The sequence below is a fragment of the Jaculus jaculus genome, chromosome 5 (assembly GCF_020740685.1).
Source record: "Jaculus jaculus isolate mJacJac1 chromosome 5, mJacJac1.mat.Y.cur, whole genome shotgun sequence".
In the NCBI taxonomy this organism is placed as follows: domain Eukaryota; kingdom Metazoa; phylum Chordata; class Mammalia; order Rodentia; family Dipodidae; genus Jaculus; species Jaculus jaculus.
In genome coordinates this window covers 37,116,936-37,142,492 of record NC_059106.1, presented here as the reverse complement: position 1 = coordinate 37,142,492, position 25,557 = coordinate 37,116,936, and the positions used below count along the sequence as shown (strand labels likewise).

At 47.6% G+C, this 25,557-nt stretch overlaps 2 protein-coding genes across 5 annotated transcripts in view; one reads left to right on the top strand and one right to left on the bottom strand.

Moving 5' to 3' along the window:
• Positions 1-5,827, top strand: part of Tmem240 (transmembrane protein 240) — an 11,250-nt gene extending 5,423 nt beyond the window's left edge. Inside the window, exons 4-5 of one of the 2 annotated variants that reach the window (XR_006637288.1) lie at positions 4-294; positions 5,471-5,827. Coding sequence is in view for 1 of the 2 variants with exons in the window: in XM_004657753.2 (XP_004657810.1) it covers positions 4-152 (149 nt within the window). In the remaining variant the exon portion in view is untranslated. Of the gene's footprint in view, positions 1-3; positions 520-5,470 lie in introns of those variants that run through there. The other variant, XM_004657753.2, reaches the window with a different exon arrangement.
• On the bottom strand, positions 826-25,557 carry LOC101610525 (ATPase family AAA domain-containing protein 3). 3 transcript variants are annotated; one of them, XM_004657415.3, is made up of 16 exons: positions 25,283-25,557; positions 20,622-20,698; positions 19,598-19,699; positions 19,252-19,311; positions 16,953-17,022; positions 15,845-16,010; positions 15,480-15,549; positions 14,522-14,677; positions 13,240-13,296; positions 12,867-12,992; positions 12,524-12,648; positions 9,745-9,796; positions 9,245-9,315; positions 7,819-7,986; positions 6,502-6,610; positions 826-1,529 (listed from the first exon to the last, which is right to left on the bottom strand). In XM_004657415.3, exons 1-16 carry the CDS (start codon positions 25,485-25,487, stop codon positions 1,362-1,364), a joined length of 1,782 nt encoding a protein of 593 aa, XP_004657472.1. In that variant the 5' UTR covers positions 25,488-25,557; the 3' UTR covers positions 826-1,361. The 3 variants fall into 3 exon arrangements, 2 of the variants coding, with proteins under 2 accessions (XP_004657472.1, XP_045007140.1); XR_006637287.1 differs by having other exon boundaries at positions 1,394-1,529; positions 7,872-7,986; XM_045151205.1 differs by lacking the exons at positions 826-1,529; positions 6,502-6,610 and adding an exon at positions 6,783-7,100 and having other exon boundaries at positions 7,872-7,986.

Below are 25,557 nucleotides of genomic sequence, written 5' to 3'. Positions count from 1 at the left end.
CAGATGGCTCGTGGACCTGGCTGCCCAAGCTGTGCAGCCTGCGGGAGCTGGGCCGGCGGCCACACAGGCCCTTCGAGGAGCCTACAGGGAACATGGTGCACGTGAAGCAGAAGCTCTACCACAACGGGCACCCCAGCCCACGGCACCTGTGAGCGCACGGGACTCGGGGCCGCTGTGCATATGTAAAGGGACCTCGTGGATGCCCAGCTGGCAAGACAGGACTGCGGCCTCAGGCCCAGGGTATGCTGGGCTCTGGCCACCTGGTCTGTGGCCGATGGGCAAGTCCAGTGGAAGGTGCTGTCTCTTCTTTTTTAAAAGGGGTCGGGTGGGAGCTAGGGTGGGGACAGCCACCAGGCTTCAGGGACAGTAGCCTGGCCTCCACAGGAGACAGGACACAAAGGCAGGCTCTCTGCCTTAGAGGTGCTGGGGCTAAGGGTGGCGGGTCCTCAGTGGGGACGAGTTTGGCCTGGGTGACCATGATCTAAGGCCACATCTCATTGAAAGCCGCTGTTTCCTGTGCACCTGTTGTCCATCCGTCCATTAGCGTCAGGAGGGGAGGGAGGCATTAGGGCCTGCGCCCATCTGCACACGGGAGCATGTGCATGGGGCGTGTGCGACTGGAGGGTGGGAGTGGAGGGGCGGGCCCTCAGCAGCAATAAGGATGTGGTAGTTCCAGGTGGCCCAGCCCTCACTGTGAAGCCCACCCTTCCTGGCCAGTAAATTCTCCAGAAAGCTCCAGCCTCTGCCTCTTCCATCACTTCCAACTCTAGGAGTTGGCTAGAGACCCTCCCTCTTGGCCCTCACATCAGCCAAATGACAAAATAGTAATGGTCAGAGTTTATTAGATTCTGGATTAAAAAGGCCCAGCTCCACTCAAGGGGAGGGCAGCAGCTCCTCCTGAGCCTGAGATGCCACTGTCCAGCCCCAGTCCTACCCCACCAGGTAAGAGATGGGCTAATTTATGGCACAAATGTGCACAGGGTGGGAGAATGCCCAGTCCAAGGCCTACTGGGCAGCACAGGGTCCTTGACCACAATCTGGTCCCCAGAGGTCCCATTTCTGCTGGCATAGCCATAGCCTCTGCTCTGTGGTACAGCATTTGGCTTCCTCCCTGCTTTGAGCTAGGCTTGTAGACATGTCTCACAAGTGTCCTGTGGGGCAGGAAGGTGATCTGCCCTCCCCAGCCACCTTCCATGGCAGGAGGAGGAGAAGAGCTGACACAACCATGCAGCCCCAAGCAGGGTAGAGCCATCGATCCATCCCTGACCTCTCCCAGAGGCAGAAGGGAGCAGGGAAGAGAAGGGAATGGCACTGTGGTTGCAGCAGCTGGTGTTTTCCGGCCAAGTGTGTAGTGTCCAGGCCTAGCTTGGTTGCTGAGGAATCGGGCACTGCGGCTTGCTGGCCTCATGTCTGGGTAGCTCTACCTTGAGCCACTGCATCTTCTGCTGGTGCTGTAGAACTGCATCCTGGACACGAGTGTCTATCATGGCCTCTGTGAGGACCCCGTCCTCCGAGGCATAAGCCATGGCCTAACAGGAAAGAGGGTATGGAGGGAAGGACCAGCTGTGTAAGATGCCCCATTACTCTCCCCCAACTTGGCCTCGGAGGCTCCTAGACACCAGCAAACTGGGCATGCTTGAACTTACTGATGGATCCACAGTGCCAGGGCTGGCTCTGTGCTCAGAGTTTCTCAATGACTTTCTAAAAATAGCAAGTGTGAACAGAGCTTCCCCACCCCTTCTACACACACTGCAGACCCCAGAAAACTCCCTTTAGGCAAGACAGAGAAATGCTGAATCCCAGGTCATTGTGGCCACATCTCCCAGACAATACACCAGGTCATACCCAGCAGCTGCTGCCAGGGCCCCAATTTCCAGGTACATGGAATAAGGTGGCATCAGTTTCTCTAATGAGATCGAAGAGGTCCCCTCTGACTAGGCTGCTCCTTTTCGTGTCTACTCTTCTTCATTGTCCCTGAATACTTGAGCTCCAGACAGCAGGGCCTTGAGCTAGTCAAGCTATTATCTTTTTAAAATTTATTTTTTTAATATTTTTTATTCATACTAACGCAGGAAGATCACTTTACCCAGGAGTTCATGTCTAGCCTCAGCAATATAGCTAAAAAAACTGGTAAATAAATACATGAAGTTAACATGTTCAATGTTTAGTCCAGGGCCTGATAGCTTAATTAGTGAGTACACCAAACAATTTTCTTAAGAATCAGCCCTGATCTTGCTTAAACTCTCCCTACCCTAAAGGGGAAGAAGCACATATCAATGCCCTCCAGGCTCCCACCACCACTCTGATGTCAAAGCACAGGTAAGAGGAACCTACAGATCACAGCCCTGATGAGCAGGGATACAAAATCCCCATCAAGAAAAAAAGATAAGCTACATCATGAGAGGAAAACACTCCACAAAGCACATGTCTAATGAGTTAATATCCTGAATATATAAAAGATCTCTAACAACTCAAAAACAAAATCTATAAACAACCTTATTTAAAATGGACAAAAGGGGCTGGAGACATGGCTTAGCAGTTAAGGTACTTGCCTACAAAGCCAAAAGACCCAGGTTCAATTCCCCAGGACCCATGTAAGCCAGATGCACAAGGTGGTGCATGTGTCTGGCTGGAGGCCCTGGCACAACCATTCTTCTATATTCATCTTAAAAAATAAATAAAAAAATTTTAAAAAATGGACAAAAGAAGGTTGGGCGTGGTGGCGTATGACTTTAATCCCAGCACCCAGGAGGCAGAGGTAGGTGGATCGCCTGAGACTACAGTGTATTCCAGGTCGGCCTAGGCCAAAGTGAGACCTACCTCCAAAAGCCAGGAAAAAAAAAAAAAAAAAAAAGACAATGTTGCCTGCAAAGTCTAAGGACCCAGGTTCGATTCCCCCAGGACCCACATATGCCAGATGCACAGTGGTGCCTTCATCTGGAGTTTATCTGCAGTGCTCATTCTCCAGTTCCCTACCTCTCTCTCTCTAATAAATAAAAAATGGACAAAGGGGCTGGGTGTAGTGTCACACACAATCCCAGCACTCGGGAGGCCGAGAGGAGTATCGCCATGAGTTTGAGGCCACTCTGAGACTATATAGTGAATTCCAAGTCAGCCTATGCTAGAGTGCGACCTGTGAAGCCTACGGACCCTGGTTTGATTCTCCAGGTCCCATATAAGCCAGATATGCACATGGTGGCCTATGTGTCTAGAGTTCATTTGCAGTTGACTAGAGGCCCTGGCGCGCCCATTCTCACTCGCTCTCTTTCCTTCTCTCTGCCTCTAATAAATAAAAAAAAATAAAATCCTGTTTTAAAAAATAATAGCCGGGCGTGGTGGCGCACGCCTTTAATCCCAGCACTCGGGAGGCAGAGGTAGGAGGATCGCCGTTGAGTTCAAGGCCACCCTGAGACTACAGAGTTAATTCCAGGTCAGCCTGGACCAGAGTGAGACCCTACCTCGAAAAATCAAAAAAAATAAAAATAAAAATAAAAAATAATAAAATAAAATAAAAAGGACAAAAGAAAAGCCAGATGTGGTGGTACACACCTTTCACCTGTAATCCTAGCACTTGGGAGGCAGAGGGAGGAGAATAGCCATGAGTTAGAGGCCACCCTAAGAATACAGAGTGAATTCCAGGTCAGCCTGGACTACAGTAGGAACCTACCTCGAAAATCCAAAAAGTAAAAATGGAGAAAGGGGCTGGACATGGTGGCGCATGCCTTTGAACCAAGCACTTGAGAGGCAGAGGTAGCAGATCGCAGTGAGTTGAGGTTAGACTGAAACTACAGAGCAAGTGCCCAGTCAGCCTGGGCTAGAGTGAGACCCTACCTCAAAAAACAAACAAACAAAAGTAAAGAAATAAATAATGAAAGACCCAGTGTGTTGGCACATGCCTTTAATCTCAACACTTTGGAGGCTGAGGAAGGAGAATCACTGTGAGTTCAAAGCCAGTCTGAAGCTAAACAGTGAAGTCCAGGTTAGCCTGGGCTGGAGTGAGACCCTACCTTGACAAACAAAAACAAAATAAAGATCAAAATGGACAAAGGAATTTATCCTAAGACATATAGGACCACTGAGTATAGGGAAAATGCAAATCCATACAGAACCATTAAAACACCTCATATCCACAAGGATTAAGATTGCTATCAAAAAAAAAGCAAAAGATAGCAAGTGTGGATGAGCCTATGAAGAAACGAGTCTCTATGCACTGCTGCTGGGACTGAAAGTGGTACTGCCATGGGGAAAGCAGCTTGATGGCTCCTCTCACAATAGACTAAAATCACTGCAATCCAATCTCACTTCTGGGAGTATACAAAAGAATTAAAAGCAGGGACTAAGGTTAGGAAGATGGCTCTGCGGTTGAAGGCACTTGCCTGCATAGCTTGTGGAGTTAGCTGCAGTTTGCTTGCAGCAGCAGGAGGCCCTGGTGTGCCTATACTCTTCTTTCAAATAAATAACTTAAAAACAGCAAACAAAAAACAGGGACCGAAGAGGTATTTGTCACCCATGTACTAAGTGGCATTATTCACATATCTGAAAAGCCTAACCAATGCAAGTGACCATAGCAGGCAAATGGATGAGCAGAATATGCTTTGCACATATGATAAGCACTAGTCTACATGGAAACTGGAGATCCTGGTATCTGCTACAGCATGGCTGGACCTTGAAGCCATCACACTAGTGCACAAGAGAATAAAATTGCTTCAACATCAGGAGGTCCCTAGAGTCCCTCAGTCAGGGTAAGCATAGACTGCCTGGCAGCAAGGGTGAGAGAGCTAGAGTTCTGAGCGTGGGATTTCAATTTGGGAGCATGAGGAAGTTCTGGAAGTAGGTGGGGTGCACAACACTGTCAATGTGCTCAATGCCGCTACATTGCTCGCTTAAAGATGGTTACGATGGTAAATTCTGTTTTTCAATAAAGGGCCAACAAATCTCTACAGGTAAAGACTACAGAGTCAGGAACTTGCATATGCACTTAGAAGCTGGAGAGCAGAAATTTATGTGATGTGCCAATGCAAGTCTCTGAGGACTTGTGGTCACAGCAACCATGCCTACTCCAGAGTTGGTGGGACATGGGCAGTCCTGTGACTAGACCCCTCTATCTCTTGTTCCTCTCCCATGAAAGGTCTACACTGATCTGTCTCAGTCTGGGTGACCAACCAGTGACCAGTCATGTCTAGAAAGGACCCCAGGGCGCATTCCCAGCTTTCCCTTGCCAGGCCCTTGGTTGGCTTGTCACGGCTCTGGCCAATAACACATGTAGAGAGGGAGGGAGACAAACTGTCTTGGATGTTTTGTGAACCAAGCCTAATCTACTGGAATGGGTTAGGCGTTTTAATCCCCTGCCCTTTATATTTAACATATGAAAGCCTTGATACTCCCACCAAGACCCTGGTACTCCTACAGGTGCTACATTTAAAGATCATGCTTCACGCTAACAAGGAATTAATTATGCTCTCAACCCCAGGAGGACCCAGCAACAACATGGCCACTGCCAACTAGGGAAGAATCCTCACCAGGACCTGACCATGCTGATGCTGACCTTTGGACTTCAGCCTCCTAAATTGTGGAAACACAATTTCCAGGTGTTTAAGCAGCCCACTTTTACTGTGCCAAATTCCCTGTTCTGCACTTACTTATGGAAACAGACCTGGTTCCTGAGAGGACAGATCAGAGTCGACTAGCCACAAATGGCTGAAACCTTCAATGTAAGGCATTTGTTACAGCAGCTAAGCCAGCTCATTCTGACTAACACTGTCTGCCTGTACCTAGGCTACAAAGTCCAAACTTAAGTAGGTATAATAAAGTACTACTAAGTGGTTAAGTTGTCTCTTGACCAGACAGCAGGCTCCAGGGACATGTGGAAGCTGGCAAAAATGAGGTGGCCACAGCACTTTCCACCTTATTAACATGGTTTTTCTTGGCAACACCACACACACACACACACGCTCCCTGGATGCTTCCCCAGCACTGCTGTGTGGGGCTGTCTCCCTGCTCCAGGCTTCATGGCAAGAGAAGCAATTCTGGCATGTGTGTTTTAACCCAACAGTGTCCTTGCCTGGTCTAGGAAGACAACATTGCTGCTCCCCCCCCCCCCCCCCGTTACATTCCACAATGAACCTGTCTAAAAAGACAAACACCCAAGAGTACCCGTGCATGAGCATCTGTCAATCTAGAGCAGAGCGCAGCACTCCTCGGCTATTGTCTTAATAACCCGGAAGAGCAGCTTTCTTCCTTCCCACCTGCCCCAGAGAACCTGGAATATTTTTCCTACCATGACTGCAACAGCACCTCAGATCTGGGTCAGAACAGGCTCAGCCACTGATAACATTGCCCCATTCTCCCATGAGAGATGCAACAGCTTTTGTAAGGTAGCCAGAGTGGAAGCAAGGGCTACACCCATGACCACACATAGAACACAGAACATCTTTCAACAGAAACTCTGGGGAGTGGGGAGGGGGTGTGCAGAACAGGTAGAGCTCCAGGGCTCTGACTCACCTGCCATGCCACAGCAAGCTGAGCAATCTCACGGCCCGACATGCCCTCCGTCAGCTGAGCAACCTCAGAGCACTTTTTCCCATAGTCAAACTGGGCCAGCTTCAGACGCCTGGAGGAAGAGTTCCCAAGTGGGCCCAGGGTTGCTATGGCTCCACACAAAGGGAGCTGGGATTTCAGAAGCAAGGCTGTCCAACATCGTGTCAAGTGCCACTGCCTGTAACAGGCATTCTCGGTAGGCTCTTCTGCACAGCCCTGGTTGAATGAGGCAAACTCTGCCTAATGTCCTTGGCCTTCCTTCCTAACCATCTAGACACATTCCATCATCCTGCAGGAGGAGCCAGGGGTTGGGGACAGGTAGGGCTCTACTTTCACAATCTGCTCCCACCTCCTACTCACTCTGGACCCAGCAAACATCTATATACTCAGCACTCAAAGAGCAGATGCCAGTTAAATGCTTACCCAGCAATGAGCATTAACTAGGCAGGAAAGATCTCAGGAAAGGGAAGAAGGGAAGGGGGAGAGAGGGGATCAGTTGGTTGAAAACCCTGCATTCTTAGTTTCCAGCAGTAATGTCTGACTGCAAGCCACAAAAATCACTCCTGAAAAGTAAATACAGAACACCATGTTGCATTTCCTAGGCTGGGGCTGGAGCATACATGTCACCTAGCTAGGCTAAGTGGGGAACAGCAGGGATAAGTCAGTTTCCCCAGAAAGGAGAATACCAACGGGCAGTAGGAGGGATTCAGGTCAGGTTATGGAAGGACATGGAGCCTGGATGCTGCAAAGTCTGGGCCCCAGGAGATGGTTGAAAACAGAGCAGCTTCTGCTGATGGGACACACCAGAGTATGCTAGACATAACAGTGAGGGGTTGCAGCTAGCACCAAGGCCATTTGACTAGGCCTCATTCACTGGCTTCTCCCTGACTCGGCCAAGAGCATGAGAATAGGTACCCAGAGCAGCAACCAGGAGTGGTAAGGCAGATGTGCAGCTGGACAGTGTGAGTCCTGGCACTTGTTCAACAGCAGAAAGCGGTAACCAGCCACCCCTAGACTTGGCAGAAGAGGCTCAAACTCTGAAGGGTGCCACTTTCCCTTGCCTTGCCACCCACGTTGACCCAAGCACTTCATATAAGTGCATGATGAGACTGTCGGACAGGCTGGCAGGTATCCCCAGATAAGGCCCACCTGACAGAATCACTTCTGCCAGGTCATATGTACAGAATATGACCCCATACAGATGACCTAAACCCCAGATAAATAGAAGTGCCCAGACAAGAAGCTGGGTTAATAGGGGACCCCATGGGGCTGGACACTTACTGCTTTCCTTCTGTAGCCGGCTTAAGGACATACTTGTCAAAATACATTCTCACCAGGCGCTCCCGCTCCTCCCGCTGTGGCAGGGCAAAGCAGACCATCTCATCAATGCGGTCATTGATAGCCCAGTCAAACTGCTCGGGTTGGTTACTGGCCAGAACCAGCATGAACCTGTAGACATCAGAGCACCTGCTGAGGGCCTGGCCAAGCAAAGGCTGTTCAGGACCAAGAGGGACTTTTAAACCTCAGGTAAACTTTTAGAAGAATTGCTGTTGGCAGGTTGGCAGTTGTTTATCCTTCATAACCTCCTTTCTTTCTTTCTTTCTTTTTTTTTTTCTTCGAAGTAGGGTATCACTCTAGCTCAGGCTGACCTGGAATTCACTGTAGTCTCAGGGTGGCTTGAACTAAGTGATCTTCCTACTTCTGCCTCCCAAGGGCTGGGATTAAAGGTGTGTATCATCATACCCACTTCCTTGATAAGTTTTTAGTCCAGAAAACCCCAGGAAGACCCAGCCACTCAGTCACAACAGGCCCATTTGTAGTCTGTGCTAAGTCAGCTTGTTAGCCTAATATTCTACTGCTACCCCCAAATCACTTCTTCCCAATGCCCAGCCCAACAGGTTTGCATCAACAGGACATCTCCCTCTTAAGTGTTCAGGAATAGGGTGAGACTCCAGTGTCTGGGAGCAATACCTGTCCACATGAGGTAGGGCCTAGCATAGCTAAGTGGAGGCATCAACTCTGTTCGGCGGGAGCCCAGCGTTGCCTTTTCAGAAAGGCCTGGGCCAGACAGCAGCCACAGCCAGTGAGGGAATGTCTGTGAGAAAGTACTCACAGGCTGATTAGAAGGTGGGGTTCTCCTTGGGTTATCAATAAGCTAAGGACAGGATTAGGGAATTTTGGCATGTCTGGTCTGAGGTGGGCATTTTTACAATGACTTCTAGGGTACTCCAGGGAAATGGCTTAAACTGGGATCTCTTCCAAAGGCCCAGATGTCACCCCAGGACAAGTATCTCAAACAAAGGCCAAGGATCCATCCATTCTCTATCCAAGATACTTGGGACCTGATCGAGTACCAACTCCTAGGAAAAGCCAATGCCCCAGGCTCATATGCAGCCTCAACCCCACACAGCCTCCAGTAATCACAGGAAAGCCTCAAATAATAGGAGGGTCTTAGCTCAGCAGCACATAGAATGGACAGCTGGACACCACAAGGTATGAGAGTGATCTCTATTGCCTTCCTGAACTGGACTCTCAAGTCTTTCCCTGTGAGGACACCAAGACCAACCCAAATAACTGCCAAAATACTATGTGCTAGATTCTCAGCCCTGCCTCTTAGCAGCTGGTATGCCTGGGCAGTGCCTTAGAGTCCCCTCATGAGGACTACACGCACTGTCCACAGGGAGATGGAGAGTGAGGTTGCCCTTACTTGCTACTGTGCTGGCCCGTCCTGTGCAGAAATGCATTCAGGGTAGCCCTGAGGTCTTCACTTATTTTTTCCTGGGGAGAGAAAGTTCCAAGATCAGTCTCTAGCCTGAGAAGCAGTTTTATAAATAAAGAAAGGGCAGTAACCAGAGAAGCCACTGTTGGGGACCCAGGCTGGGGATAGACTATGGGCCCTGACCCGGACAGCCAAAACGTACTTTCTGACTGATTCATAATTGTTGCAGAGGGCTGATATGGCTTGTGAGGGGCACGTGTTTAGGGCATGCACAAAGCCCTGCTTCAGTCCCCTGCAGATGTGACTTCCACTTGCAAGCAAACTTGTAAGAAAGTATATCTGAATAGCAGCTTCATCTCTGGGCCAGAATGGAAAGCTTAGCCCCTCCTTGCTCTGGGCAACATGACATCCTCAGGCATGATCCTCAAAGCTCAAAAGACCCAGCCTTGGTCACCTATTACAGGTATTTAGAGTTCCAGAATACTCACAGTTGCTCGCTTCCTAAGGAAAGCATCTGCTTCATCCACAAACAGCAGGAGGCTGTGAACCAGAAGGGAGTCAGGTAGGAAAGGGAATGCTTGGATGCCACAAGACAAGCCAGCATCTGAAAGCTCCCAGAAGCAGCAGGCTGTATGGAACCAATCCCTAGCAAAAGCTGCTCCTCAGAGCACAGGCCCTGCCCTATGAGGGACTCTTAACATGTTGGTTCAGTAAAATGACAGCTCACAAGAACTCAAACACTGGAAGCCCAACCTGCAGCTCTAATGGTGTGTGGTGGACAGAATGCTCCTCCTACTCACAGTTCTTACTCAAGGCCCCAAGACATGCAGGAACAGGGACTGGGCTGTACAGGAGCAGCACCAGGGGGAGGGGGTCATCTAAAATGAAAGGGGGAGCCAGGTGAGGTGGTGTACGTCTTTAATCCTAGCACTTGGGAGGCAGAGGTAGGAGGATTGCCTTGAGTTCGAGGCTACCGTGAATTCCACGCCAGGACTAGAGTGAAACCCTACCTCAAAAAAATAAAAAAATAAAAAAAAAAAATAATAAAAATAAATAAAATGAAAGAGGGGCTGGAGAGATGGCTCAGTGGTTAAATGTGTTTGCAAAGCCTGCTGGCCTGTTTTCAATTCACCAATACCCATGTAAAGCCAGATGCACAAATTGGAACATGCACTGAAATTTGTCTTCAGTGGCAAAAGGCATTCACTCACTCAAGTCTCTCAGATGGAAGATAGAGAGATAGATAAAAACTGTATTTTTTAAAAAGTAAATGGACAAGCCGGGCGTGGTGGTGCACACCTTTAATCCCAGCACTTGGGAGGCAGAGGTAGGTGGATCACTGTGAATTCAAGGCAACCCTGAGACTACATAGTGAATTCCAGGTCAGCCTGGACCAGAGTGAGACCCTACATCAAAAAAAAAAAAAAAAAAAAAAAGTGAATGGACAAAGGCCAGAAATGTAGACATAATCAAGACATGTGGCGATGCAAAGGACAAATGAGGCTAGCCATTTCATACTATAGGAGTTGTATGAATTCTCAGCTAATGTTCAGAGGACTTAACATAAAGAAACATATTCAGCTGGGCATGGTGGTGTACGTCTTTAATTCCAGCACTCCAGAAGCAGAGACAGGATTGTCGTGAATCCAAGGCCAGCCTAAGACTATAGTGAATTCCAAGTCAGCCCACACTAGAGTGAGACCTACTTCCAAAGAGGGGGAAAAAAGCTGGAGAGATGCCTAAGCAGTTAAAGACAATTTTTTGCAAAGCCTGATGGCCCGGGTTTGATTCCCCAGTACCCACATAGAACCAAATATATAAAGTGGCACAAGTATCTGGAGTTTGCAGTGACTCTGCTTCTTTCTCTCTCAAATAAATAAATAAACCAGGTGTGGTAGTGCACACTTTTAATCCCAGCACTCGGAAGGCAGAGGTAGGAGGATTATCATGAGTTCAAGGCCACCCTGAGAAATACATAGTGAATTCCATGTCAGCCTGGACTCGAGAGAGACCCTACCTTGGAAAACCAAAAAAAAAAAGGCTGGGTGTGGTGGTGTACAACTTTAATCCCAGCACTCGGAAGGCAGAGGTTGGAGGATTGACAAGAGTTAGTGGACAATTTGAGACTACATAGTCAATTCCAGGTCAGCCTGGACCACAGCGAGACCCTATCTCAAAAAACAAAACAAAACAAAACAAAAACCAATAAATAAATAAATAAACTACTTATTTAAAAAGAAAAAGAAAAAAAAAAAGGGCTGGGGAGATCACTAAGTGTTTAAGGCATTTGCCTTAACCCAGGTTTGATTCTCCAGTACCCATGACAGCCAGATGCACAAAGTGACATATGCATCTGGAGTGCATTTACAGTAGCTACAGGCCCTGCATCCATTCTATCTACCTCTTTCTCTCAAATAAATAAACAAAATATTTAAAAAGTGCAGTGTGGTGGCACACTAAAATCCCAGCACTCAGGAGGCAAGAGGGAGGAGGAGGATCACCATGAGTTCAAGGCCACCCTGAAACTACAGAGTGAATTCCAAATCTGCATGGGCTACAGCAAGAACCTACCTCAAAAAAATTTTAAAAAGCCGGACATGGTGGCACAGGCCTTTAATCCCAGCACTCAGGAGGCAAAAGAAGAATTGTCATAAGTTTGAGGCCACCCTGAGACTACATTAGTAAATTCCAGGTCAGCTTGTACTAGAGTGAGACCCTACCTCGAAAAACCAAAATAAATAAATAAATATTTTAAACCAGTTGGGGTGGCGCATGCCCTTAATCCCAGCACTTAGGAGGCAAAAGAAGGATTGTCATGAGTTTGAGGCCACCCTGAGAGTACATAGTGAATTTCAGGTCAGCCTGGGCTAGAGTGAAACTACCTCAAAAACCAAAAAAGAAAAACAAACAAACAAACAAAAAAAACCCACTCACACACTCATCTGTCACACACTCATCTGTGCACACACAGCACATAGGCATACTTTCAAGGGATACAACTATAAGCCCCAATCCAACCCCCTTTCCCATGTGAGTGAGCCACTTACTTCTGGCACTAGTTATATCTGATTGGCAGCCCCCCTTGTATTAGAGGCACCATAACCACCAACAGCAAGCTCCCACCCCCAGAAATCTTTACAGGCTAGAAGTTTCCCATGCCTCCCACAAAGCCTGGAGGACATGACAACAAGACGACAATAGGGCCTAATCAAGGGAGCCTGGCAGGCACACAGAAACTGGACCACGTTTGTATGGAAGTACTCTCACCCTCGTCGGCTGGTGCTGGCCCAGTCGAAGACCTTGTGCATGGCGGTCACACCCTCCCGCCCCATGGGGGCCACGTCCCCGCCTGTCATGATGGCGTAGTCCATGCCTGAGTGCAGTGCGAGTTTCTGGGCAGGAAGGGGCAGGGGAAACAGAGCAGATGTTCCCTCCCCAACTGGCAAGCCCACAGCTCCACCAGCCCACCCTGCCCAGGGCAGTTCCCCACCAGAAGAGCTGAGGTGGGCCCTTCATGCACTAGTGTTGTGAGGGCCAGTGACAGGAACCCACCCCCAGGGTGAGATGCCCAGCAGTACCCTGTGCCACCCACACAACCAGGTATTCTTACTTTAGCAAATAGTGTCTTGCCAGTCCCTGGTGGTCCATACATAAGAACATTCCTGTACAGGCTTTTGTTCTTCTTGGTGTTCCTTGTTGCTATGGCAATGTCTCGTACTCTTGCCTCCAGGATGGGCTGCCAGGGTAGATGTGGTTTGGGGAACCTGGTTCCTCAGCCCACAGATAGCCTTGGGTGTTATGTTGTAGTCTATCCCATGTGGACCCTAGAGTGGCCTAAAGGGCAGCTGAATGCAGGTTCAGTTGATAGCAACATGTATTATGAGTGCCAAAAGCAGTCAGCACAAGGATCACATGGATATTGCAGCTCCCCAGCCCTGGGACCCAGACAACCCTTCCAGACCCCGGCTGCCACATTAACTTACACTGAGGATAACACCCTCTAGCGCATCCTGAGGCTTGCTGAAGAGTCGTCTACTGACCTGTAGGGAGTAAGAGTTGGCAACCAAAAAAAAAAAAAAAAAAAAAAGGCTTTGGAGAATGGAATTTCAAAGGGGAAAGTGGGGGGGGGGGGGAATTACCGTGGGATATTTTTTTATAATCATGGAAAATGCTAATAAAAATTAAAAAAAAAAAAAAAAGACTGGGTGTGGTGGCACATGCCTTTAATCCCAGCACTCAGGAGGCAGAGGTAGGAGGATTGCTTTGAGTTCAAAACCACCCTGAGACTCTGTAGTGAATTCCAGGTCAGCCTGGGCTAGAGTGAGACCCTACCTTGAAAAACCAAAAAAAATAAAATAAAATAAAAGAGTTGGCTACACACAGAACTACAGTGATATGCCAGGACTCCAGTGTCAAAGCTGGAGACATATTGGAGTTGGACTTTGGGTGATACCAAGAATTTTTCTTTTTCTTTTTTCTTAATTTTTGTTTATTTTTATTTGAGTGACAGAGAGAGAAAGAGGCAGATAGAGAGAGAGAGAATGGGCGCGCCAGGGCCTCCAGCCACTGCAAACGAACTCCAGACGCATGTGCCCCTCATGCCTCTGGCTAATGTGGGTCCTGGGGAGTGGAGCCTTGAACCAGGGTCCTTAGGCTTCATAGGCAAGTGTTTAACCGCTAAGCCATCTCTCCAGCCCACCCCCTTTTTTTTAAAGCAGGGTCTCACACAACCCCGGGCTGACCTCCAAAGCAGAGATCCTCCAACCCCAACCTCCCCAATGTTGGGATTAAATGTGTGCATCACCATACCCAGCTTATCAGCTTTAGGCCTTTTATTTTTTTTAAGGTACAGATCTTATTTGACCTGAGGTAGGCATGGTGGCTCACATACATATGGATGGGCGTAAAGGATAAGGTAGGAAGATCACCATGGAGTACAGCCTGAGCTACAGGCCAGTCAAGGGGAGCAGCTCAGCTCAAGGGACATAGTGAGCTGTCGAGCTCCTTTCAGACCTATGACAGAAGGATAGAACCAGGTCTATGAAGAGCAAAGGGCACCCAGGGGCAGTCATATCAGTAGATAACACTAATTCAACAAGCTCTGATGATACAGCATTTATGGAAGAGAAAACACTCACACCAACATACAGAAGACAGAGAGCGGGTATTGTTCATGTAAAAGAGAGGGGAAAGAAATTGTGAACCACTTTTTTATTGGAAGATGTCTGGCAAGGATGTAGAACCTGGGTTTCACTGCAGCCATACCTGTACAGGGTGCCTCAATGCCTCCAGCACTGAGATGCGGGAGGTCTCCCTCACCAGCGATGGCTTCCCCAGCCGAGCTTCAATGTATCGACCCGCAACAGCAGTGGCATTTTTGGCAGAATAGACCCCAACAGCCAGTAGTGTCAATCCAGCCACCTAGAACAGAAAGACAGCAGTCTATGCCAAACTTCTGCCCTACAGCTAATCCTGATTTAAGAGGCATCTAGAATCTTATGTAGCCCATACTGGGCTCTGGCTGAGTCCCTGGATCTATACCTCAGCCAGTCAGTGCTCAATTGCACAGGACAGACGAGGTAAAAAACTATCACCAGTACCTTTATCACACTATTTCCCTGTGCTTTGCAACATTCTGCAAAGCAAAGGCTGCAACAAATGAATGTAGCTCTGCAGAGATGCTGAGTACATGGAAGCCCATAAGGGCCATGCCCAACACTGCTGTCTTTTTTCAAAAATTATTAATTTGTTAATTTAGGCATGTATGGGCATGTGTGTGGACATCAGGAGTTTTCTGTGGTCTACCTTCTTTGAGAAGACATCCCCAGCCAGGCATGGTGGCACACACCTTTAATCCCAGTATTTAGGAGGCAGAGATAGGAAGGACTGCAGTGAATTCAAGGCCACCCTGAGACTACATACTGAATTCCAAGTCAGCCTGGGCTAGAGCCAGACCTACTTTGAAAAACCAAAATAACAATAATAAGATTCATTAGGTTGTGCTATTCAGACTTTCCAGCAACAAAATTAAGTGCTGAGCTATCTCTCCAACTCCCTCACTATAGTTAAGGAACAGCTACTGCAGCTCAAGCTTGGCTGCTCTGTGCTGATACAACAGATGTCTCCTCATCCAGCAAATGAAAGCTGGGCCTCACAGGGAGAATCCCACAAACTATACCCCAGAGCTCATCAGGCTCATACCCCAGGAACACGTTATACACACCGTGGCTGTCACTTTGTCCCAGTCAGACACAAAAGCACGGAATCCTTCACCAAACAAAGTACCAGCTGTCCTGAAAGTAGAAAAACAATCACCAGACTAGGAGCAATTGGGGGGGGGGGGGGAATGCTAAACATGGCAAGAGACAGTCAAGGACAAGAACCTAGTTAAGCATCCTTAGACTGTCAGGGTCATCCCCAAAGGTAAGTTCAAAGAGGTCTGCCAAGATGGGGTCAGAGAGCCTCCCACCAACATGCTGACCCAGAGCTGTAGGACCTTGGGAGCCACTAGTGACCAGTAAAATACAACAATTACAACCAGGGAGAACAGGACAGGCAGCAGCCACTAGCCTTTGGATGTATCCTCACCTGATGGATTCCAAGATGGTCTGGCGATGCTCAGCAGCCTTCAGGCGGATCTGCTCTCGGATTATGTCTGCATTTTCTCTATCAGCCTTGGCCCGGGCTCGGGCCTCAGCTTCCACTCTCATCATTTCATTCTTATGTCGAAGCTCCATCTCCCGCTCCACAGTGGCTGCCCCAGGAAAAGAAAAGGAGAGTAGCATTCAGTTCACCTCTGCCCACACTGCTGATGTGTACACAGAACTAGGCACTGCATGCATCAGGAATGGTGAGTATACTGTCTTAAGTGTGCAAACTATACCCCAGGATCAGCCCTTCTGGCAGATGAAGGTCTCCTGAAAACAGATGCTGCCACCCTTCTTAGGACATGTTTAAAGAAACAAACAAAATGTAGAGAAGCACAACAGAAACCCACTTAAACTGACACATAGCCATCAAATACCAGAAAATCCCTAAGATGCATTAAATAATGTGCCTGTCTGTTAGCAGTAAGAGCAAATACCAGGCAATAAGCCATTACCACTGCAAAATGGCACCAACACAGTTGCTTCTAACCCTCCCTAATACATCCTGAGATGGGAATGCCATTCTGATGTGGGGCCAAATGTGTGTGCCCATTTATAACGAGTTCCTGAAGTTCTGGTCAGGCGAGGTGGCACACACCTTTAATCCCAGCACTTGGGAGACAGAGGTAAGGAGAATTGCTGTGAGTTCCAGGCCAGCCTTAGATTACATAGTAAATTCCAGGTCAGCATGGGCTAGAGCAAGACTCTACCTCAAGGGGGAAAAAAAGGAAAAAAAAAAAAAAAAACAAAAATGAAATTGTCCCACAGTAGATTAAGTTGGACAATATTCCCATGCAACTTAACCAGCTCCAGAACTGCACAAACTCAGGAGGAGCTGAACTGCAGATGAAGCCTAACACCAGAAGCAGATGTTTGCACACCCAGTTGCCTTTGGTTGTGAAGCACACATTACAAATGCAGTTCTTAGCTGGGGTTTCAACCACAGTGTAGGTGTTCCTTAGGGACTGAAACGATCAACATAGCCACATCTTCTAGGTGACTGTAGCTCACCTCTGAGCCTCCTGCACCACCCAGAGGCAATCCCCTACCTCGCCGCATGGCCTCCTGCTTCTGCACAGACTCTTCTTGCTTCCGTAAATTCTCTTCATTGAGAAGTTGCTGAGGAGACACAGAAAGGTAACAGCTTTTAATATCAAAAATAGGGACTAGAGGGATGGCTCAATGATTTAAGGTGCTTACTAACAAAGTCTGATGCCCAGGGTTCGATTGCCCAGTACCCACATAAAGCCAGATGCAGAGTGTTGCACGCATCTAGAATTCACTTGCAGTAGCAGGAGACTCTGACACACATACCCATATCTCATTCCCCCCCCCCACTCTTATCTCTCTCAAAATACAATAAATATTTGCCAGGCATGGTAGTGCACACCTTTAATGACAGCACTCGGGAAGCAGAGGTAGGAGGATCTCCATGAGTTCAAGGCCACTCTGAGACTACAAAGTGAATTCCAGGTCTGCCTGTACCAGAGTGAGACCTTACCTCGAAAAGTAAAGTATAATAAATACTTAATAAAACCAAGTGGATAGCCATGAGTTTGAGGCTACCATGACACTACAAAGTGAAAACCAGGTCAGCCTGGGTGAGAGTGAGAACCTACCTTGAAAATAAACAAACAAACAAACAAAAAAATGGTGCTGGGAAGATGGCTTAGCAGTTAATAGCACTTGTTTGCAAAGCCTGCCAGCCCAAGTTCAATTCTGCAATAACAAGAGACTCTCACAAACCCAGACACACACAGATGCAAAAATTTTTTTTTTACTAGTTTTTAAGGTATGATATCATATCACTCTAGCCTAGGCTGACCTGGCCAGATACAAATTTTAAAAAGGAATTTTTTTAGGCCACACATGGTGGCACATACCTTTAATCCAAGCATTTCAAAGGCAGAGGTAGAAGGATCACTGTGAGGTCGAGGCCACCTTGAGACTACATAGTAAATTCTAAAATTCTAGGTCAGACTGGAGTAGAGAAAAACCCTACCTACCTAAATAAGCAAAAAAAAAAAAAAAAAAAAAGTCAGAAGCCAAGGCATGGCAGTGCATGCCTTTAATCCCAGTACTTGGGAGGCCAAGGTAGGAGGATTGCCATGAGTTTGAAGCCACCTGCGATTATATAGTGAATTCCAGGTCAGCCTGGGCTAGAGTGAGACCCTACTTCGAAAAAACTGGAAAAAAAAAAAGTCCCACCAAGTCAAGCAAGAGGTTGCAGTTGCTCCAAAAAGGCTTCTGCCCATCTGAAGAATACCAGGGAACTTGCAGCCTATATGCTCCAATACAGGCACGTTTGATGATGGCCCAGGGCACACACAACCCGAAGGGATGGCTCCAGAGCTACCCACCTGCTAGGCAAAGAAACAGTCCCTATTGCAGTGTTACCAGCATGGCTGTCCACTGGTTCACTCTATTCTCTGTCTACTGATCTACTACAATGCCCTAGAAAACAAAGCATTTGAAAAATCTCAACGAACTCAAGCCTGTAGCAAGAAGCCAGCATTGGGTTGGAGAGATGGCTCAGCAGTTAAGGCGTTTGCCTGCAAAGCCAAAAGGATCCTGATTTGATTCTCCAGGACCCACGTAAGCCAGATGTACAAGGTAGCACATGCATCTGGAGTTTGTTTGCAGTGGTTGGAGGCCCTGGCGCACCCATTCTCCCCCTTTCTCTTCCTCTCTGTCAAATAAATAAATAAGATTGTGATGGGGAGGTAATATGATGGAGAATGGAACTTCAAAGGGGAAAGTGTGGGGGGGAGGGAGGGAATTACCATGGGATATTTTTTATAATCATGGAAAATACTAATAAAAATTTTAAAAAAAATAAATAAATGAAACTAAAAAATAAAGAAAATAAATAAATATATTTAAAAAAAAGACGCAAGCATTGACCAAGAAGAGCCACCCAGGCTTTAGACTGTTTAGAGACCCTGCCCTCAGCTAATCACACACCTCCTTGGTCAGGTGGGTGCTACAAAAGGTCTCACCTGGCAAGAACTCTCAGCATGGGCGGAAAACCCCCTTTGCTGCATGAGCTGCACAGGAAGGTATGAGCCTATGTGTACAACTGCACACATCTGTGCACATATGCCATCATATACAAGTGAGTCTCTGCAGATGAATATCCCTATCTGCATGCCTGGGCATGCCCATCCAAACATGGGTCCACAAGTGTACATATGCCTATGCATACCACTGTTCGGGAAAGTTCACCTAGGACCAGCTGCTCTCATCAGAAAACAATGCCTGTGTTCTCACCGGTGAATTCAGTCCCATAGTCTCCTGTGCTCTGGTGAGGACAGTGCATGACTTTCAGAGGAGGTGTGCCTTGCTCACCTGCTGCTTCAGCTGGTCATCATAGCGCTGTCGGGCCAGCTTGTCCTGGTACTGGGCCCTCTAGGGAAGAAGACAACAGTAAGGACATATCTTGCCCTGAGATGCAACTAGAAGGGTCAGAAAATGATATGAACCCAGCCTCCAGTGGGTGTCAGGGCTTTAGGTAAGCTACTGCCTCCCACAAACATGCAGGTGTAACAGGCTTTAACTGTGAGGATCTATGGGCTTTGAGGTAGTTGTACAATGGTGCTCCAGCTAACACCCAGTAAATTAGTTGGTCCATAACTAAAAGATCCAAAATTGTACCCCACTACCCACATCACCCTAGTCCTCCCTGAGCCCTTACAGCCTGGTGTTGCCTTGTTTCTTCACTCAGAGTCTTCCTCCTTTCTTCAGCCTGCACTCGGATCTGCTCACTCTTCAACTGCTCCACAGCAGCCTCATATTCCTGTAGAATACACCACTCAGGATGTCAATGTGAGTCACCCTCCACAGCCTGTTCCTTGGAGCTATAGGCTACAGGACAGTGACATCACTACAGCCAGTGTGTGAAGCAGTCTGGGGTATGACGGAAGACACTTCTGAAAATTTGGTCTGAATAAACATCCACATGGGCTAACTGGGCTCTTGGCCTGGACAAAGAGGTAAGACCAGATACTTAGAGATACCAAGCCACTCCCTTGACCCGAGCTCACAACTTCAACTGTGCTATACAACAACCAAGTACTAAGGACACAGCCTATTTAATTCATCTCTGTTTAATTCACTCTGGCATCAAGAGTCCTGTCAAGGGCTAGGAAAATGGCTCAGCAGCTTACCTGCAAAAGTCGGCCTGCCTGGGTTCAATCCCCAACCTGCCCACATAAGCCATTCACAAGAAGCATTTGGTGTTCATTGCAAGAAGCCCTGGCTTGCCCATATACAAACACACACACACACGTGTGCAGATACACACATGCAAATAAATAAGTAAAGAGATAATTTAAATAGATTCCTGCTGATTGCAGAAAAGCAAGTAATTTCAATAAAGGAGCTGGGAGTGTAATTTAAATAGATTCCTGCTGATTGCAGAAAAGCAAGTAATTTCAATAAAGGAGCTGGGAGTGTTGGTGCACATCTATAATCCTAGTACTTGGGAGGCCAGCCTAGGCTATACAGTAAGCCTCAATCACCCTCTCCACACCCACCCCCCAAAAAAGAATTTCAACATCCCCTGCTCTCAGGAAGTCCAAACATGCCTCACCTACAACCTATACCAGCTTTACTGCAGAGACACGGTCACATCTTTTACAGAACCAAGAATGTGATCATGGACCTATTGTCTGTAAGCACATTCCTTAGGTCCTCCGATGACATCACCCACAGCTCACCTTAAGCTTAGACTGCTGCTCTAGCTGCAGCGTCTGTTCCTGCATCTGTGCCAGGCTCAGTGCCTCCTTGGCATGGCCTGTGGGATATAGGGAAACAGGACAGAGGGTATTAGGATATTGGATGTTAGACTGATAACAGATACCCATGTGTGGCCAGCAAGAGGAGCGCTCACTGGTGCCAAAGGATTTTGTAAGGAACCATTTTCATCTTAATCTTAAAGCACTTGTGCCAGGCACAGTGGTGTACACCTTTAATTCCAGCCCTTGGGAAGCTGAGGTAGAAGGATCTTCATGAATTTGAGACAAGACTGGGCTACAGAGTGAGCTCCAGGTCCACCCAGGCTAGACTGAGATACAACCTCAAAGCACACACACAATCCCCCTCCCAAATAAAACAAACAACTAAGCAAAAAAGGCACCTGAGCCCAGCGTGGCAGTGCACGCCTTTAAGACCAACACTTGGGAGGCAGAGGTAGTAGGAGGATCACCATGAGTTCAAGGCCACCCTGAGAGTAAATAGTGAATTCCAGGTCAGCCTGAGCTAGAGTGAGATCCTACCTTTAAAAAAAAAAAAAAACACCTGTGTTGCCTTCTCAACCTGCTTCACCTGACCACCCTTGTCCAGACTTTGCATGATGATCCTTCCCTCCAAAGCTGCTGCCTAACCTCCAACAGAAAATTTGGAGAGGCTGGGGATGAAGTTCAGTTGACAGAGTGCTCACCTAGCATGCATGAAGCCTTGGGTTTGATCCCTAATATCATATAAAACCAGTTGTGACGATGACTCAGAAGGTACCATGGGGCTGAGAAGTGACAGAGGAGTGCTCAGCACTGAAATATCTATCACACCCTCCAAGGCTCAGGGTCCATTGCAGCAGAGGTGGCAGAAAGAATGTAAGAGCCAAAGGAAGAGTAGGACTTATTATAACATGCTCCTCCAGACTCAAAATGGTCTGGAGATCTATGACCTCACAGTGCCTGACACTATCTACACAAGACCATCATAACAGAAGGAAAAGATCATGACAACAAATTAAAAGAGACTGATTGAGAGGGGGAGGTGATATGAAGAGTGGAGTTTCAAAGGTGGAGGGAGGGAGTGATCACACAGCAGCCCACACTTAATGCCACAATGTCCCTGGCTTGCTCCTTAAACCACCACATTCTATAATTTTTCTTTTTTTTCCCCCCCAGGCTGACCTGGAACTCACTATGTAGTCTCAGGCTGTCATGGAACTCACGGTGCTCCTCCTACTCCTGCCTCCCAAGTGCTGAGATTAAAGGTGTATACCAACATGCCCGACCAGAACTTCAAGAACTTGAGTTATAAATGGGCCACTTTGTCAATTACACACATGTGGCCTTACATGAGAATGGAAGTAGGGTTAGAAGCAACTGTATTACAATGTCCAGGGCAAAACACAAAAAACTGGAGCAGACTGGGAAAGGAGAAAAGAAGATGAGGAAGCTCACTTCTAAGAAAAATGGTGAAAACCTGTGTGTCACCTCCAGCATGTGTGACATGTAGCTGGCTGTGTATAAGCAGCACTTGTTCTCTTTACTGCCCTCTTTCTCTGCAGAGCACTCCCCGCCTCAGCAAAGGGAACTTGATAAATTCAGGCACAAATCTGGCCATTGACCAGTTACTATAGTCTGGAATCTAAAATGTGATAAAAATTTGGTCCCCAGCCTGGCATACTTGGAAGTGATAGAACCCAGAAGTGGGGCCTCATAGGAAGTATTCAGTTGATAGGGGCATGCCCTAAGGGAATTGTAAGCCCTAGTCTATTCCTCTTCTCTTTGTTTGGCTTCCATAGCCATGGCATGAGCACCTTTGCTATCATGTAAGGCCACCAACCCATGCAACAAGGTCAAAAGAAAGGCTGAAACCTCCAGATCTGCGAGCCAAAATAAACTCTTCTTTTTATGAGCTCATTGTCTCTGGCATTTGTTCCAGTCACAGAAAGCTGGCCCACAATAGTCTTCCCTTGCTCATAGTTACTTCTTTTATTATTATTATTATCATCATTATTTTGGCTTTTCAAGGCAGGGTCTCGCTGTAGCCCAGGCTGACCTGGAATTCACTATGTAGTCTCAGGGTGGCCTTGAACTCACAGCGATCCTCCTATCTGTCTCCCAAGTGCTGGGATTAAAGGCGTGCACCACCAAACTGACTCTTTATTCTTATTTTAAAATTTTTATTAATGTAGTTTATGTGTGCATGTATGTGTATGTGTGCATGCATGTGCACTCACATGTGTGCACGTACATGCATGTATGCCAGGGTCTTTTGCTACTACAAAAAGAAACTTGTCTGACTTTATGTAAATGACTGAGGAATTGAACTGTCGACCTACAAACTTTATAAACAAACATCTTTAGTGAAATACCAAAAAAAAAAAAAGCAGCAAATGTATTAGTGCCATTTTGCAGTGGTCATGGCTTACTGCCTGGTGTCTGTTTACTACTGACAGGTATTATTTATTGCATCTTGTGGATTTGTTGATGGCTATATGTCTTTTTGTTGTTGGTTTTTGTTTTTCGTAGAGTCTCCTCCCAAGTGGTGGAATTAAAGGCATGTGCCAGCACACTCAGCTCTCTTAAAAAAAAAAAAAAAAAAAAAAAACTTTTAAGGTAAACTGCAATAGCTGCAATCTCAGTACCCAACCACTACAAGCATGTCATTAGCCAGATTTTTTCTTTTGTCCTCCTTCCCCTTCCCCCCTACCGAGGAAGGGTTTCACTATAGCTCAGGCTGACCTGGAATTCACTATGTGGTCTCAGGGTGGTCTCAAACTCACAGCGATCCTCCTACCTCTGCCTCCTGAGTGCTGGGATTAAAGGCATGCGCCAGCACACCCAGCTTCATTAGCCAGATTTTGACATTTGTTAAAGGTCTGAGTGTGCTTCCTCAAGGTAAAATAACCCAAGACAAGAAAGATTATGGTAGGTACAACCCACCTACCATCTACCATGGTGGATTCCTTAGCATCTGGGATCAGTCTGTGCACTGCATAAAGTTTGAGGTGAACTCAGCCAACAGTGTCAGAGCTTGAGAAGGACCTTCTAAGGCCACATTCCAAACAACATGGTCTTCACTGACCAGGATGGATGATGAAAGGATCCACCAAGAGGTAGCAATGAGAGCTGGGTTTGGTGGGGCATGCTGTTAGTCTCAGCATTTGGGAGACAGAAGTAGGAGGATAGCCATTATGTTTGAGGCCACCCTGAGACTAAGTGAATTCCAGGTCAGCCTACTACTCCCCCCCAGCCAAAAAAAAAAAAGAAAAACAAAAGAAGCAGCAAGGTACTTCAAAGCCAAGTGTTTAACAGACCATGAAGGGATGGGAGGGCTCTTTGACAACCCTCACTGACTGTGAAGGTCTGGAAGGAGTAACAGCTTCCTGGGTTCTCATCCTAGCACAGCAGACAAGAAATGTCTTAGTGTCACATCCAACAAAACTGGAACTAAATCCCAGAAGCCCTTTTTTCTCTCAATGTGACTTTTGGCAAGCTTGGCTAACTTTAAGGCCATTTCCTTCCCCGGAAGAACAAAAAATAAAGCACGTACAGGTTTGGTGACCATGTGACCTTCCTAACTGATTACAACATCATCCGGTACGAGAAGCAGTGTATCAGAGATGCTCAAGTGCCTAGGGCAAGTTCTGAGAACAAGGCAACATTAGGCTAGGTCCAGAGGAACCGAGAAGGAAGGTCACTGAAGACAGCTTCCACTGGCCTAGAGAAGACAGTGGGGCCAATGCAGCAAGCTCAAGCCAACCCTGCAGACCCTGATACAAGGCCAAAAGACTAGGAATCTGGGAACCTAGGAGTGCATCCAGAGGAATATCAGATAGGCATGAAATATCTGGGGAAGATGGACATAGGCTAAGAGGACTGGAAGAAATCCCGGCTAGCACTGATGCCACTGAGCATGGCAGAAATGAAAATGCAGAGTACACACCAGGACAGACTCCACAAAAAGGGACAGTGATGGAGGCATGCAGCACTCACAGAAGACCCTGCAGGGTCAGAAAAGGATGCAGAAAAGGCTCTTTAACTAACACCTTAAGACAAACTGTAAACATCAGGGAACAAACGAAGATTGTGGAAAAGATCTGGTCTTAGGGAGGTGCAGTCTATGTTGAACCATGTCTGTCTTTACAAATACCCCCACAATCCAGAGTGGAATGCTGTATTCCAATTATAGATGCAAAATCTGCTATATTCTCATTAAAATAAAATGGCTTTCAAGTATGCTTCCCTATTTACAAGGAAAACCAATGCTGACCACCACTTACACGCCACCCCTGATCTGACCATGCTTTGTTCTGCCCCACGTGGACGAACAAGAACAAGCACGCGCCCAGCCGAGGCCCGCTGTACCACAAGTTAGCTGCACCTCTAAAAGCCTTTCTAAACCGGCCTCGTCCGTTGCGTGGACAATTGAAAGGTTTAGAGAGGTGAGAAGACGTGGGTCTCCCAGCACGCTAGATGGCTCTGGCCAAGAGACTGCCAGGGACGTTCAGATCACCTGAAAAGTGGGGCTGCGGACAGCCACCTGGTGTGCCCTTAGGTAAGACACCAAAGCTGGAGCCTCCTTAAGCAGCTTCCAGTTTGCTTGGGCCCTCGGCCCCCTGCACCCAGCACGCCGCACTCACGCGAGTGCTCCAGCTCGCGCGCCGCCTTGGCCGCGCGTTCCAGGCCCGTCGGGTCAAAGTTGCTCCATTTGTCCTTGGGAGCCAGTCGGTCTCCGGAGCCACGGTCGCCCCCGCCCTCAGCGCCGGGCTGCGCGGGCGGCAAGGGAAGGGGAGGTCCTACGCCTTCGCCCTTGGGGCCCTTATTTATGCCGAAGAGCCAGGACATGGTCCACGAACGCCTCGCGCCCCCAAGACCCGGACTCAAGCGTGACTCGCACGGCTCTAAAGAACCACCA

What these genes read in the sequence shown, in the direction of transcription:
- LOC101610525 (XM_004657415.3), bottom strand. Translation starts at nt 25,487, where the DNA reads ATGTCCTGGCTCTTCGGCATAAATAAGGGCCCCAAGGGCGAAGGCGTA. An exon ending in GCGCGAGCTGGAGCACTCGC is followed by an intron (nt 20,699 to 25,282) that starts GTGAGTGCGGCG and finishes TATATCCCACAG; the next exon opens with GCCATGCCAAGGAGGCACTG. An exon ending in GCAAGACACTATTTGCTAAA is followed by an intron (nt 12,649 to 12,866) that starts GTAAGAATACCT and finishes CTTCCTGCCCAG; the next exon opens with AAACTCGCACTGCACTCAGG.